Here is a 16,230-nt window from a genome sequence, read left to right on the forward strand (position 1 = left end):
TTTTTTTTAATTAAAGAACCATCTAGGAGACCAGAACAAAATATAAAGCTAATTATATACTTAAAGGGAAAATATCAAGTTGGCGTCAGACTTCTTCATAAATAATATTCAACATTAATACTATGCTATAATAAATTTAAGGAAAGAATGGCCAATTATGAACAAGATAGAACTTGGGGGAGGGGACATTATTTTCATGAGCTCTTTTTGAGGAAACTGCTAGAGGACAATCTAGAGAAATTTCCAGAGAAATTTTAGCAAAAGGATCTAGTGAAAAACACTGAATATATTTAGCCATAAAAGACAAAATGAAAGGCTGGAATAAATGTGACAGAACAGCATGTAAATATAATATGCTGTGACAATATAAAAAACATACAACTAACAAAATTTGGGAAGAGAAGGTGTGACATAAACCTACTTGTTGACTCATCTGTAATAGATTAAAAAATCAAGGGCTAGGGGCACCTGGGTGGCGCAGTCGGTTAAGCGTCCGACTTCAGCCAGGTCACGATCTCGCGGTCCGTGAGTTCGAGCCCCGCGTCAGGCTCTGGGCTGATGGCTCAGAGCCTGGAGCCTGTTTCCGATTCTGTGTCTCCCTCTCTCTCTGCCCCTCCCCCGTTCATGCTCTGTCTCTCTCTGTCCCAAAAATAAATAAACGTTGAAAAAAAAAAATTTAAAAAAAAAAAAATCAAGGGCTAGTTTATTTAAAGCCAACTTATTAAGTAATAGAAGGAATAAATATTGTATATAGAAACAGCACAATAACACTAGAACAAAAGGGGATGCCTGAGCGGCTCAGTCAGTTAAACGTCCAACTCTTGATTTTGGCTCAGGTCATGATCTCAGGGTCAAGAGATGAAGCCCCATTGAGACAGGCTCTGCACTGGGCATGGGGCCTGCTTAGGATTCTCTAACTCTGCCCTTCTCCTGCTGTCTCTCTTCCCCCGCCAAAAAAAAAAAAAAAAAAAATTCAAAGACAACACTAGAACAACACAACAAAAAATCTTCCTCATTATTATAAAAGCTATAGTATTAGATGACCAAAATAAAGCCTAGGGAAACAGACAAGTAAAGTCTTTTTTAAAAACTGTAAATACCAGAAAACATCACATAAAACAATATACAGAGTTAAGGCCAAACATATCAAAAATGTACCTGGATTTTCACCTATTAAATTGAAATGATACTTAGATTGGTTCACAAAGCAAGACTCAATTCTATACTGTATGTAAATGCCACATGTAAAATAAAGTGGTTTTTTTTTTTAATGTTTATTTATTTTCCAGAGAGAAAGAGAAACAGAGTGTGAGCAGGGGAGGGGCAGAGAGAGAAAGACACAGAATTCAAAGCAGGTTCCAGGCTCTGTCAGCACAGAGCCCGACACAGGGCTCGAACTCACGAACTACAAGATCATGACCTGAACTGAAGTCAGATGCTTAACTGACTGAACCACCCAGGTGCCCCTAAAATAAAGTGATTTTTAAAAATTAAAAATAAAAGTCTGAGTAAAGGTCCTAAAAAAAAGCATAAAAAGGCAAGAAACAAATTCTTCCCTAAGGCATTCACAAAAAAGGCAGGCTGCTGACATCTTTTTTCTTTTTTTTTTTTTTTTTTTTGGCTGACATCTTGATTTTAGTCCTGTAAGACCCATTTTCTACTTCTAACCTCTAGAGCTATAAGATAATAAATTCCTGTTGTTTTCAGCCACTAAATTTGTGGTACTTTGTTATAGCAGCAATACAAAATTAATACAGAAGTAGCCTGGCACAACCTTTCTGGAGGGGAATGTGGCAACTCCTAACAAAACTACATATGCACTTACTCAGGAATCCCATTTCCAATAATCTCTCCTGAAAACATAGCCTTGACATTATGAAAATACGTATGAACATGGTTATTTACTGAAGCACTGGTTATAACTGTAAAATAGTGCAAACAGCTAAAAGTCCACACATCAGAAAGTAGTTAAATAAATTACCATAACACCCACATAATGAAGTATTTTGCAGCTGTTAAAAAAATGAGGAAGATCTCCATGAATAATATGGAGTGATTGCCTGTGTATATAGTTAAGTGAGAAAAGTAAAATGCAAAGTGTATCTACAGTATGCTACCCTTCATGTAACGTACAAAGACTTACAAGAAACTACACATATGTTGGCTCATTTGTACAAATGAAACATAAAAAAGGACAAACCTGAAAATACAGAGATTGGTATCTACAAGAAGCAGATAAGAAAGAGATAGGAAGAAGTTAAGGAGATAAAAATAGGATAGTGGGGATGAGGAGAGAGTAACACATTTCTGAGGATGTATTTTTGTATAGCTCTGATTCTTAAAAGCATAATAATGTTTCAGATACCAAAAAAATAAGTAATTAAAATCAACCAGGATGTGGTAAGAACCCAAACAGAATACAAACAGTAACAAATGAACCTAAAAGAACTAACCTAACTTTTTTTTAAAATGTTTATTTATTTCTGAGACAGAGAGAGACAGAGCATGAGTGGGGGAGGGGCAGAGAGAGAGGGAGACACAGAATCCGAAGCAGGCTCCAGGTTCTGAGCTGTCAGCACAGAGCCCAACGCAGGGCTCGAACTCACAAACCATGAGACCATGACCTCAGCCGAAGTTGGTCGCTCAACAGACTGAGTCACCCAGGCGCCCCTAACCTAAGTAACTTTGAAAAATAGTATTTTGGCTGAATACTATAAGACTAAAGACAAAAGGAACCATATATGAATAATGTAATCTAGTTAGTAAATTTGTTTCCAACAGAGGAGTATCTTGGAAATTCTGAAATTTTGTGTATGCTAAAATTGAGTAAATAAGTAAATACATTGTTTCTTATTGTTAGAACAACAAATTACAGATAAGCAAGAAGGCTACAATAAGCCCTATGGAGTAAAACTAGAATCAAGATATCAAAATAAACTGGTAATTTTAATATATATAAAAAAAACTGAGACAGAAATAAATATAGAATGTCTGTGTACCTGTGTGTGTTGGTATATATACATATATTTGCCAGCTCAATCTGCTGTGAGGGTCTAGGAGCAAAGACATCCCAGTAGCAATGAGCACTCATAGCACCTACACCTTGGTTTCTAAACATCACTTCCCAATAAAAGGAACCAGAGCTCCTAGGAGCAGGACCTGATTCAAGGCTGGGGCAAGGAAAACAAGATGAACCGGGAACACCCAGAGCTGGGGAAGAAGGAAGTGCTCGAAAATGGATAGGAGCATGTTAAAAGGTCAAAGAAACCAACTGGAATGAAATCCCAATGGTCAAAGCTAGGGCAATTTGAGCAACAAAATAATGATGTATTGGATTTATCTCCCCCAGAAAAAATAAAAATCCATGATTCCATAAAGAAATAATTGAATAAATAAACAAATGGGAGAAAAGAAACAGTTTTTCTAAGACAATCCTAATTAATATATGTAAAGGAGGAAAATGGAAAAATCAACATTAGGTCAATATCACAGTAATAACTATTGCAGACAAGATCCAATGGGGCAATGAACACTAAAATTAGTGGGCAAAAGTTTCAAAGAAACTGAATAGCCTCAAAGTATCTCCCCTAAGATACTTATTAATTACAAATAGAAAAATAGTAACTTTACATTGGAGAAACCAGACAGACACTACCTTACCAAGTGATCAAAGACATATCAATATTATGAATCCAGTATGTTGCACTGAGTGGAACTTAACATTATTTCTGTTGCACTTTTTCCAAAAATGCGTTACCTCAATCTAATCACGAGAAAACATCAGATAAACCGAAACTGAGCACAAGGAGATGTAATGAGCAATTTGTCCAGACTGAAGTATATCTGAAGAGTCTGGGAGAGATTTCTCCAAGATGATAAAATCAATAGATTACCTAATGTGTCTGACTGTCTTAAGAGATTTAGATAGTTGATGGAGAGTTGGGAATTGAGTGAGGAATAGGTATACAGAAAATCAAGAGGAAAAAAAAAAAAAACAACAAATAGACAACCCCACCCCCACCCCAGAAATTATTAACTCCAGGAAAAATAAAAAGTTGTATGGAGGGGCACCTGGGTGGCTCAGTTGGTTAAGCGTCTGACTTCGGCTCAGGTCATGATCTCACAGTTCTGAGATCGAGCCCTACATCAGGCTCTGTGCTGACAGCTCATAGCCTGGAGCCTGTTTCAGATTCTCTGTCTCCCTCTCTCTCTGCCCCTTCCCCACTCATGCTGTGTCTCTTTCTCTCTCTCTCTCAAAAATAAATAAACATTAAAAAAAAAGTTGTGTAGGAAAAGTAATCTTGGTATATACACAGAATGGCTATGACTAGCACTTAATAGCCACAATAATATAGGGGCGCCTGGGTGGCTCAGTCGGTTAAGCGTCCGACTTCAGCTCAGGTCACGATCCCACGGTCCGTGAGTTCGAGCCCCGCGTCAGGCTCTGGGCTGATGGCTCAGAGCCTGGAGCCTGCTTCCGATTCTGTGTCTCCCTCTCTCTCTGCCCCCTCCCCCGTTCATGCTCTGTCTCTCTCTGTCTCAAAAATAAATAAACGTTAAAAAAAAAAAAATAGCCACAATAATATAAACCCTGAACAGTGATTCAATCAAAATTATGATACTGAGGAGATGGGAAGTGTGTGTGTGTGTATGTGTGTATCTGTGTGAGCACATACATGTATTTGATTTAGGATAAGAAAGTATTAAATTCTTATTTTCAAAAACAAAATTCTTATTTTCTTAGAAGATATTGGTTGAGGACTAAACCTGAAAAAGTAATTAAGAAATAGCAACATATACATATTTGTTAAAGAAATGAAGAAAACATCAAAAAAGTTGCAAAAGTAAAGAAAGTTGGTCCATTTAAGGAGAGGGAAACTAGGGAGGTGAAAAAAAGACTGCCTTTTTATTTATTTATTTATTTATTTAATTTTTTTTTTCAACGTTTATTTATTTTTGGGACAGAGAGAGACAGAGCATGAATGGGGGAGGGGGCAGAGAGAGAGGGAGACACAGAATCGGAAACAGGCTCCAGGCTCTGAGCCATCAGCCCAGAGCCTGACGCGGGGCTCGAACTCCCGGACCGCGAGATCGTGACCTGGCTGAAGTCGGACGCTTAACCGACTGTGCCACCCAGGCGCCCCAAAAGACTGCCTTTTTAAAGGGAATATGCCTTTTAAACCTACTTGACTCGTTAAGAAATGTGCATGTATAACTTTTATAATAACTTGGATAAAAATAAAAACTCTAAAATGAAATCTGGAAATGTACACATTTCCGATCCTAAAAGGAAAAGAGCTGGCAAGGACTGAGATTTGGGTTATTTCTAGGCGAATCATAGAGCATATACTTTGATAGAAATAGAGAGAAACCCACCCCCACCAAGCCCAGGGTAGCCTCCTCAAGTGCAGGGAAGCATTCTCATGACCAGTTGGGCTGGCACCTTACAACAACACTCCTTGTCCAGTTCCCTGTCACTCACCAGCATATTGACCATCTGACATCTCTTTCTCCACCATCCAAGGTTCCTTCCCTTGCTCCAATAAGGAGATCATGTTGGGCTTAGAAATGGAGAGTCCTGTTTACAGGAGAAGAAAAATGAGAGCAAGAAAGAGACAAACAGAGACAATCAACTTGCTTTAGCCTTTCTAGGACTCAAACGCAATCTTTTGGTCATTAAGCAAGAAAGGCAATTAGAGGAAGGGCCAGAGAAGGGAATGATGTTGGTATGAAGGATGAAGATGAAACTCTTTCCGTAGCAGTGGTTCTCAAAGTGCTAGAGCAGAAGCACCACCACCTAGGAACTTACTAGAAATGCAAATTCTCAGGGCGCCTGAGTGGCTCAGTCAGTTAAGAGTCCTACTCTCGATTTCAGCTCGGGTCATGATCTTATGGTTTGTGAGTTCAAGCCCCAAGCTGGGCTTCACCCTGACAGATAGAAGCCTGCTTAGGAGTCTCTCTCTCTGCCCCTTTCCTGCTTGCTCAGCACACATGTGTTCTCTCTCTCTCTCAAAATAAATAAATAAACATTAAAAAAAAAAAAAAAAGCAAATTCTCAGGCCTCAACCCAGACCTACTGAATCAGAAACCACAGTGGTTCTCAAACTTTAATGGGCATCAGAATCATTAGGAGGGCTCATTAAAACCCAAATTACTTGGGGCGCCTGGATGGCTCAGTTGGCTAAGCGTCCGACTTCAGCTCAGGTCACGATCTCACAGTTCGTGGGTCCGAGCCCCGCGTCGGGCTCTGTGCGGACAGCTCAGAGCCTGGAGCCTGTTTCAGATTCTGTGGCTCCCTCTCTCTCTGACCCTCCCCCGTTCATGCTCTATCTCTCTCTGTCTCAAAAATAAATAAACGTTAAAAAAAAAAAAACCCAAATTACTAGGCCTATTCCCAGAGTTTCTGATTTTGTAGGTCTATAGTGGGATCCTATAATTTTCAATTTAACAAATTCCTACGCCATACTGATGCTGCTATTCCAAACCATCCTTCTCCAACAATGGGAACTATTCATTTCTAACTCTTTGAAACTACTTCAAATTATTTCCTGGGAACAGGAAGAAGAAATTCAGCTAAGCACTCAAGATGACCTAAATATTCCTAATGGAGGAAGCAAAAACACCCGAGGGAAGATTCTGAATTATGGGGGAGACATCCTTACCAAGCCATACCAAGTTCCTGTAGTTCTCCAACATGACATCTCTGTATAAATCCTTCTGAGATGGGTCCAGCCATTCCCATTCCTCTTGGGAAAAATCTAGAGCCACATCTCGGAAGGTCACCAAACCCTGAAATTAAAAAAAAAGAAAAAAGAAAAAAAAATCTCATTTGCCAAGTGCTCCCATATGGTCCTGGCAGAAAAGATGACTTCTGCCAGAGTTCTCTAAGTGGTCCAAGGAAACTGATTATTGGGGAGCAAGTACATGTCCAGGTTTGTCAATATTTTGAGAGAAAAGTATTTCACATTTTTGTAAATAAAAAAAGACCTATACACAGGAAAAAAATAGCTTATGGCATGAAACATGAGTTTATAACATGAAAGTATGTGAACAAGGCTGTTTTATGTTACATACGCTATGTATCAGGAAATTCTTATAGGGATGATTCCTTTATATTCCCCAAACTGGGATATCACATGGGTCAGAGAAGTGAAGAAAGGCCTTAAATTGGGCTTTAATTAAAGGGTATGGTCTGAAACTTAGACTCTGTATGTAAGGAAAAACTTCCAAAAATGTGTCCTGAAGACATAATAAAGTATATGTGAAGATATTTAGATAGAATTTTCATTGGAAGGTTACATCTGGAAAAAAACTTACATATCAAAAAATAAGAGTTTAGCCTACACCACTGAACTATAACCTGTATGAGGGAAGGATATCTGTTTTACAATCTCTTGATTATCCAGTGTCTATTATAAAACCGGTCACATTGTAAACAGTAAATATTTGCCACTCAGTGAATAAACGGTAGTTTCCTATAGTATATCCATAGGAAGGAAGAGTACTCAATGCTTAAAATGACATTTTAAGTTCCGTTTTGCAGAGTATGATCTCATTTTTTATTAAAAATAATAAAATCTCTATCAGTGCCGAGAATGAATCTAGTGCCAAGATCTCAGACGCCAGCCAAATCCAACCTGCAAGTGGGTTCTTCTAAACACAGGAGCTTCGGGCCTGCTATGTTAACTCTTTCTTGCACATTGCTCTATTTAGTTTTCTATTTTTTGAGCTGGTTTTTATATTTTAAATTTATGGAGAAAATAATCTCTTTTGCTAGTGCTTTCAAATTAAATGTTCTATTGTTGTCCATCAAATTGCAAAAATAAATAAATATTAAATATGGTTATTCTACATAGTAGAAATGTGGGTGAATGTGGCCAGAGAAAAAACATCAGACAAATACATACTGTTGTATAACTTCCGTGTGCCCCTCTACACTTCTCTATGTCCTGTGAGGTTGACCTGTATTAATTGCATTAATAGACTCCCTTTCCCGACCCCATCTTCAGTTGGGTTCAGCCACAGACAAGAGATGAGAGAGAGGCAAGCGAAGCACAATTTTTACTCTGCTGGCACCCTCCTTGCAGCTCCGCCCTGTGTGGTCCCTGTCCTTCACTCCTAGGTCACAATGTCTGTCAGTGGCCCTCTGCACTCAGATCTCTCTGTCTCTGGGTTCAGGCCCAAGTTTTATTGTTATGAGTCCCAGGGTATAGCACTATCCTCTGTGGTTTCTTTATATACTGATCATAGCTTATAAAGAGTCCCCTTTTGAGTTTCTTGCTGGAACCCTGACTGATAAAATGTTAACCCAATGTACTTCTAGGATATGACCAGAGATTCCACAAAAGCACCACTACACTTCCCTAATAAATTCACTTTCCAACTCTCATAGTTTCTGTCTCTCTCTCTTTCTCAAACTACCACCAACTCTGTTCTCACTTTGAACTTCCTCATCTTCTTGTTCATTACAAGTCCTTGCTGCCCTGTATCCGTACTCATATATTCTGTCTTCCCTCTGTTTCAATGCATAAAACTCTAGGCTCCTATCTATGACCAATCCCTTCACTTGTCCATACAAAGACACTGTCACCTCTCTCCCTTGTAATTATCAGGAAGATATAAGATATCTCCCTTATCGGTATTTTCTCACTTTACTAGATTATTTCTATCAGTATACAAACTGATGCAATACCTTTCATCTTATAAATAGATAAAGTCCCTTCCACAATCTCACTGTAGTTATTGTCCCATTTCCTTACTCCTCTTAACAAAACTCTTCCAGGGGTGCCTGACTGGCTCAGTCAGAGAAACATTCAACTCTTGATCTTGGGATCGTGAGTTCGAGCTCCATGTTGGGTGTGCAGATTACTTAAATGAAATTTTTAAAAAAATAAGAAAACTCTTCCAAAGAGTTGTTTACACCAGCAATATCCAATAGAAATACAATGTAAGCCACATAATAAATTTTTTTAGGGGGCGTCTGGGTGGCTCAGTTAAATGTGTCACTTCTGCTCAGGTCATGATCTCACAGTTCATGGGTTCAAGCCCTGCGTCAGGCTCTGTGCTGACAACTTGGAGCCTGGAAGCTGCTTCAGATTCTGTGTCTCCCTCTCTCTCTGTTTCTCCCTCACTCGCACTCTGTCTCTCTCTCTCAAAAATGAATAAATGTTAAAAAATTTTTAGTAGCTACATCAACAAAGCAAATAGATTTAATAATGGAAAAAATAAGAATAACTGCTATTTATATTCTGCTATTTATTGACCAATTACTACATTTCAGACACCCTAATAAGCATTTTACAGTTATTATCTTATTTAATCTCACTGTAAAACTTATTTTAAAAAAGTAAGAAAAAAGTATAAAACACATTTTATAGATGTTTAAGACCAAATGTCATGCTGAATCACTAGGTTATATTGCAAAAAAGGAAAAAAAGGTAAACAGAAATAGGTAAATTTAATAATATACTTAATTTAACCCATTATATCTAAAATATTATTTCAACATATACCCAATCTAAAAATTATTAATGAGATGTTTTACATTCTTTTTTTGTACTAAATCTTCAAAATCTGGTATATATTTGGTGCACTTGGGTGGTTCAGTTGGTTGAATGTCTGACTCTTGATTTCACCTCAAGTCATTATCCCTGGGTCCTGGGATCAAGCCCCACATCAGGCTCCTTGGAGCATGCTTAAAATTCTCTCTCTCTCTCCCTTGGTCCCTCTCCCTGACTTGTACTCTCTCTCTCTCTTTCTCTTTCTAAAATAAAAAAATAACAATACTAATAAAAGTTAAAAATCTGGCATATATGTTATAGCACATCTTAATTCAGAGCAGTCTTATGTGGCTACGGGGTACATTACTGGGCAGTTTAGGTCTAGACTCATCTCTATTCTCACCTTTTAGGCCAGTATTCCCTCATGAACCCACTGTAATGATGCTTTCATCTCAAACCCTCTATGAAGTAGCTCTTGTCAAGAATATCAGTAGTTTCCAAGTTACCAAATCCAATGGTCAGTTCTCAGTCTGCATCTTCCTCAGAAGAATTTAATTCTGTTGGTCATATCCTCTCTGAAATACTCAGTACTTTTGACTTCCCCACTCTTCTGGTTTTCCTTCTACATCAGTCCTTCTCAGTCTCTCTTGCTGGTTCCTCTTCTTCTTGTCAGCCTCTAGATACTGAATACCCAAATTGAGTCCTTGGGCACCTTTCCTATAGACACTCACAATCAGATAATCCTATCCTGTCCTACGGCTTTAAATACACTAATCATTCTCAAATTCACACCCCCAATCATGATTCCAGTGTATAATCAATGTTGCACTTGGATACCCAATCTCACAAACTTAATATATCTAGAACTCAATTTTTGTTCCCATCTCATTCTGCCCTGTCTTTCCATCTCAGTAAATGGCACAACCATTTGTACAGTTGCCCAGGTCAAAAATCTTTGTAGTTATCCTTGACTTCTTTCTTCCTCTCACATTCCACAACCAACCCCTGACCAAATCCCACATTTTCTATCTCCAACATATACCCCAATCCCAGCAGCTCCAATGATACCACCACGGTCCAGGCAGCTATCACCTTCCACCTAGATTATTGTGATAGTCTCCTAACTGATCGCCCACTCCACCCTTAATTCCTTTCTATTTTCCTTTTAAAATATAAATCAAATTGGGGTGCCTGGGTGGCTCAGTTCGTTAAGCATCTGACTTTGGCTCAGGTCATGATCTCATGGTTTGTGGGTTGGAGCCCCGCATGGGGCTCTATGCTACCAGCTCAGAGCCTGGAGCCTGCTTCAGATTCTGTGTCTCCCTCTCTCTCTGCCCCTCCCCTGCTTGTGCTCTGTGTCTCTCTCTCTCTCAAAAATAAACATAAAAAAAATTTTTTTAATATAAATCAAATTACATTACAAACACTCCAATGACTCTCCTTCACCCTTAGAACAAACCTCAAAGTTCTGGTCATGAGTTTCAAGGGCCTATATAACTTGTTCCCCAGCTACTCCTCTGATCTCATAGTGCTCATTTCCCTCTGAGGATACTGGCTCAATGATATTCCTAGAGCTCATCAAACATGTTCCCACCATAATAACTTCATATTTGCTATTCCTTCTACTTTTAAAGCTCTTCTCCAAATCTCCACGAAACCTAATCCCTACTTTCACTGAGGTTTTTCTTTGCTTAAATGTCACTTCCTCAGAGAGGCCATCCTTGACTTCCCTATTTAATAGGGCGCTCAATAATCACACCTCTGTCCTTTATTCCACTTGCACTAATCTCCAGCATAACAAATCATGAGCTACCTAAAAAGGATAGTTCTCTTCCATCACATATTTGAGCACAGCACTGAGTAAAAAAGATACTAAATGATTTATAGAGAGATTATATGAAGTAGTTGAGAGAGACAACTGTGAGAGTGCTCACTGGGCTATTTGCGACTTTCTGAAGTCACAAAGTCCTAAAAAAAGAAGTAGAATTTCTGGAAACAAAGTGAAAACACCAACTTACTTGAGACATGGCTTTACAAAATCCAACAGCCATTCTTCCTTTCTTCTTTAATCTTCTCTTTTGGAGCACAATGTCCTGAGAAACGAGAATTAAAGGGGGGAAAAAATGGCAAACCAGCCCCAGATTGCTGATCTCAGATTCACAAAGATAGAACTCTTGTCCCTTTATGGTCTCCACAGCCTCCTTACATAGGCCAGCCCTAAGCCTTCTAAGATCTGAGAAAAGGCCACAGATTAACTTAACCCCTGAAGTCCTCACTGGTATTAAGAACATATAGCTTGAACTCAACAAAATCTAAACGGCCAACAAGGTCGTTTATGATCTGGCGCCTGGATGCCCCTTAGACTTCATTTCCTACCCTCATTCTGCTTGCTCACCCCACTCCAGGCACACAGTTTCTTACAGTTCCTCAAACACTGTGCACAGTCCACATTCAGGGCTGTTACCTTTGATTTTCCTTCTGCCTGGACATGGCTCACTCCCTCTCTTCATTCCTGTTTGTGCTCAGTTGTTACCACATGAGAGGCACTTTCCTGAAAATTCTATCTAAAGATAACTTCCCTTCCAGTCTCTTTTTCCTTATTGTGATTTTTCTCCGTAGCTTTTGACACCATTGGACATGTTACTTTTTTTCTCTGTTTATTGTTGTCTCCCCAAACAACAGTGTGGGATCTAATAGAACTAGGATTTGTTTGGTTCACTGATTGTATCTCTAGTGTTAGAATAATGCCAGAACCTTTGCAGGCACTCAAAAATTATTTGTTAAATGGAGGCGCCTGAGTGGCTCAGTAGGGTTAAGCATCCAACTCTTGATTTTGGTTCAGGTCACGATTTCACGGTTCGTGGGATCAAGCCCTGCATTGGGTTCCCAACTGACAGCATGGAGCTTGCTTGTGATTCTCTCTCTCCATCTCTTTCCGCCCCTCCTTCCCCCACTCATTCTCTCTCTCTCTCTCTCTCAAAATAAAAGCTTAAAAAATGTTTATTAAATGAATAAATCAATCCTACTGGGCCTCCTGTAATATAAATAGCGATGTTACACATGATGTACATGTCATTATCTTTTTTTTTAACATTTATTTGAGAGAGAGAGAGCGCACGCACACCTGAGCAGAGAAGGGGCAGAGGGAGAAGGAAAGAGAGAATCCCAAGCAGGCTCTGCGCTGTCAGCGACCCCTGAGATCATGACCTGAGGTGAAACCAACAGTCAGATGTGCTCAACTGATTGAGCCACCCAGGCACAATTTTTCTTTATTCTTCACAAAACGCAAAGGTAAATATTATCATCCTTATCTTGCCAACAAGTAAAACTGAGGTTCAAAAAGCTAAAGCAACCAACTCAAAGTCATAAGAATCAACTGCAACGAGACTCAAAACTGGTCCTCTTTCAAGAGCCTACAACGTCTGAATGGGAATTATTTAACATAACCTGGGGAATCAAAGCCATATATCTACTAGAGAGGCATTTTCAGAGATGCAGGTATTACCTTTATTACTTCACAGAAATAGAGCTTAAGGCAGGCATTGCTAAATTTTAATACAAACCAATAACAAATTGCACAGCCTGAAATATTCGTTGTTCTCTCAGAGCCAACATTTCTTCAATCTGAAAATGAGGATAGTCATGTTTGACCTAGAATTCAGGATATACGACCTCCTAAATCTGGGCTACTCTGCACTGGCCAATCAGTCTCTGAGAAAGTTATTTCCTTAGTGCAACACAGCTTGAAATCGTCCATAAAAGCTTTTGCAACCTGAAAGGAGAATCAATGAAGCTTTCTCTGCATCTGGGAGCCCCTACATAGCATCTGCATAAAAGAAATGTCTTTTACTTTTTTATTATTGTTTTATAGAGAGAGAGAGAGAAAGAAAGCGCAAGCAGGGGAGGGGGCGGGGGGGGGAGAGAGAGAGAGAGAGAGAGAGAGAGAGAGAGAGAGAGAGAGAGAGGGAATCTTAAGCAGGCTCGACACTCAGCACAGAGCCCAACATGGGGCTTGATCCGGGGACCCTGGGATCATTACCTGTGCTGAAATCAAGAGTCAGAAGCTCAAGTGTTGAGCCACTCAGGCGCCCCCAAAAAATGTCTTTTATATTTCTGTCTGCAAAGAGTGGTGCATCACTTGGGGTAATATTTCCAAAGTTTGAGATAAGCCATCAGTCTCCGAAAGAAGGTGATGTTAAAGCCTTGGGCTTCATATAGCCCCCAGGCGCATGGTGACTCTCCACTCCTTCATTCATTGGCTGCATGACCTTGGGCAAGTTACTCCATCTCTCAGAACCTTTCTTTCCTCACTGTCTCACTGCCAACTGCTGGTGTAAAGAAGTGCTACCTTTGTTTGGAAAGGAAATGAGACCATTTTTCTTTATTAACTAAGAAAGTCAGAAGCAAAATTTAGCTAACTTGGTATATCAGAAAAAGAGCCATGGATTGGCCTCTCTCAGCACCGAATGTGGAAGAGTTTTGACAGAGACAAAGCTAAAATCTGAAACTGCATGGCCTAAGGTGAGGCAGACCCGGCTTTCAGACTGAGCTTTCCATCCCCAGAGCAGTCAGTTTGAGGATGGTCTCACTACAATGTCTTTAGACTGGGTTCTGTGACTCACAAGGGGACTGAAGGATGAGACCCACATTAAGTTCCCGTATCCTGACAGTTCCTCGTCCAAGACCAGGGACAATCCTCTCCAACACCCTCAGAATCCAAGGCCCCCAGTTTTCACTCTCACGGTATGGGAAAGACCAAGAGAGTTTAGTAATTAAAAGCAAGGACTCTGCCTAGGTTCAAGACCCTGTTCTGTCACTTATTAACTGTCTGAACTTGGGCAAGTAATTTTAATCTCTCTGTGCCCACAATCACACACTAGGTCCCACACAATCAAGCCTTCAGTCTCACGTACACATACAAATTCTCACCCAGTCACACACATACACTATACATGGTCACACAAGCTCACCTGTAATGTCAAACACATACACAGTGGCATTAACCCAAAGACAGAGATGATGACACACAGTTACTCCGACAGACAGTCCCACGCAATCTCGCAGTGACTTAGGACACAAGGTCACACATCCGGTCACCATTACTCATACAAATTTATACCTGCAGAGAAAGATGGTCATGGGTTCGCAATCCCACCTGCTGTCACACACATTCAAACACTGTTACACGTGTCATATAGAGACAAGAGCCTATATCACACCTCTGATAAGTAGTCAAACATAATCACACATATTCATACAGCAACACAATGTCACACCCGCTGTTTCTCACAAACCCATATACAGTAACACGTAGTTACACCTGCAGAAACACACACACACACAGACACACACACAGTTTTATAGCTGAGACATATAATCTTTCATAATCACACACACGGTGCCACACAAGATCACACTCTGTCACATCGCGACCTCTCACACAGTTATACAGGAACCCCCGAGGGCACCCCCCTGGCCCCATCCCGGTCCCTGACGGTCCACCTCAAGCCCGGCCCTGACCTCTGGCTCCCGCGCTCAGCCAGGCCCAACTCACCTCCCGGCGCCGCGGGCTCTGGAAACCCGCCCAGCGACCCGAGACCCACGACGTCCCCTCCCAGAATGCCCCGCGGAGCGAAGCGGAGCAGGGACTGAGCCGTGCGGGACCCCGAGCTCCTCTGGGGAAACATCCAGCTGGACTGGACGCAGCTCAGCTTTTCCTTAGGACCCTTCGAACCACCAGCCCCAGAGAGCTTTGCGCCGCGGCCTTCATTTGCTGAACTACATTTCCCAGAGGGCCCCAAGGCCCGCCTCTACTCCGCGCCTGCGCAGGTGGCCGCAGCCGTGGGAGTCTTGACCCGAGAACTGTGTGCCACCCTGGCGGATCTTGGGCACGCAAGTGACTGTGGGCGGCTGTGCGTGAGGAAACCGTGAATTTGCGCACGTCCGTGATCGTTACTGAATTCTCAGATGTGGCGATTTCTGTGTGACCGTCGCTGCACACTTTTGTGCTTGTGCACCACGGGGCGAAGCCTTCTGTCAGCGCAGTCAGCTTCTGTATTTAAAATCACGTCCCGTGATTGTGGGTCGATGTGTGACGCCGAGAATGTGCGGGTGCCTGTGGGTTTGTGAGAGGGACGGTGCCTGAAGTGGACGAGCCTTTCTTTGTGTTCTTACCCCAGAGGTCGAAGGAGTTTACCTGTGACCAGAGGTGGAGCTTTATTCGTTTCTGGGCTGGCTTTTAGTGTGGAGCCTGTGGAAGAGGTTTCTTTGTGTGCCTTTGTGTGTGACTGTCTCCAGATCTAACTGTTCTCCCAGCCCCCCACGCCACCCCTCATCCCCGGCCATGGGCCGGGTCACTGCTACCTTCATGTTTATATCCCTTTTCTACTAGGACCTCATGTGATACCACAGAAGGGTGATTACATTCCGTTTGTTAGGGAGACGCTCATTTGCACCAGAGCCCTTTATAGTGTGATAGCCAGTAGCTCTGGGGGTTCTCCTGATGCTGCTTCCACCTTTTTACCTTGCAACTTCAATTAGGGTCCAGCTTCAAGAAAACCATCCACAGTCAGGAAGACAAGAAAGCGAGGCCCTGAGTGATGATAAAGAAAACCAAAACTGAACAGTAGTTAAAGAAGTTCAAAAATAGATTTTATTCAGGAACACTGCAATAGGGGAGAAGAAACTTCAGCATAGAACCAGGCTCGGTTCCAAATACAGAAAGAACAAA

General features: G+C 41.0%; 1 protein-coding gene across 4 annotated transcripts in view; it reads right to left on the reverse strand.

The window, feature by feature from the left end:
- ZNF527 (zinc finger protein 527) overlaps positions 1 to 15,252 on the reverse strand; it is a 32,382-nt gene extending 17,130 nt beyond the window's left edge. The window contains exons 1-4 of one of the 4 annotated variants that reach the window (XM_047836801.1): positions 15,055 to 15,252; positions 11,519 to 11,593; positions 6,673 to 6,789; positions 5,483 to 5,578 (exon numbers count right to left, since the gene is read on the reverse strand). In XM_047836801.1, the coding sequence (XP_047692757.1) occupies positions 5,483 to 5,578; positions 6,673 to 6,742 (166 nt within the window). In that variant the 5' untranslated portion in view covers positions 6,743 to 6,789; positions 11,519 to 11,593; positions 15,055 to 15,252. Of the gene's footprint in view, positions 1 to 5,482; positions 5,579 to 6,662; positions 6,790 to 11,518; positions 11,594 to 15,054 lie in introns of those variants that run through there. The other 3 variants (XM_047836800.1, XM_047836802.1, XM_047836803.1) reach the window with 3 other exon arrangements.
- Positions 15,253 to 16,230: the final 978 nt, after the last annotated feature.

The sequence above is a fragment of the Prionailurus viverrinus genome, chromosome E2 (assembly GCF_022837055.1).
Source record: "Prionailurus viverrinus isolate Anna chromosome E2, UM_Priviv_1.0, whole genome shotgun sequence".
Taxonomy (NCBI): domain Eukaryota; kingdom Metazoa; phylum Chordata; class Mammalia; order Carnivora; family Felidae; genus Prionailurus; species Prionailurus viverrinus.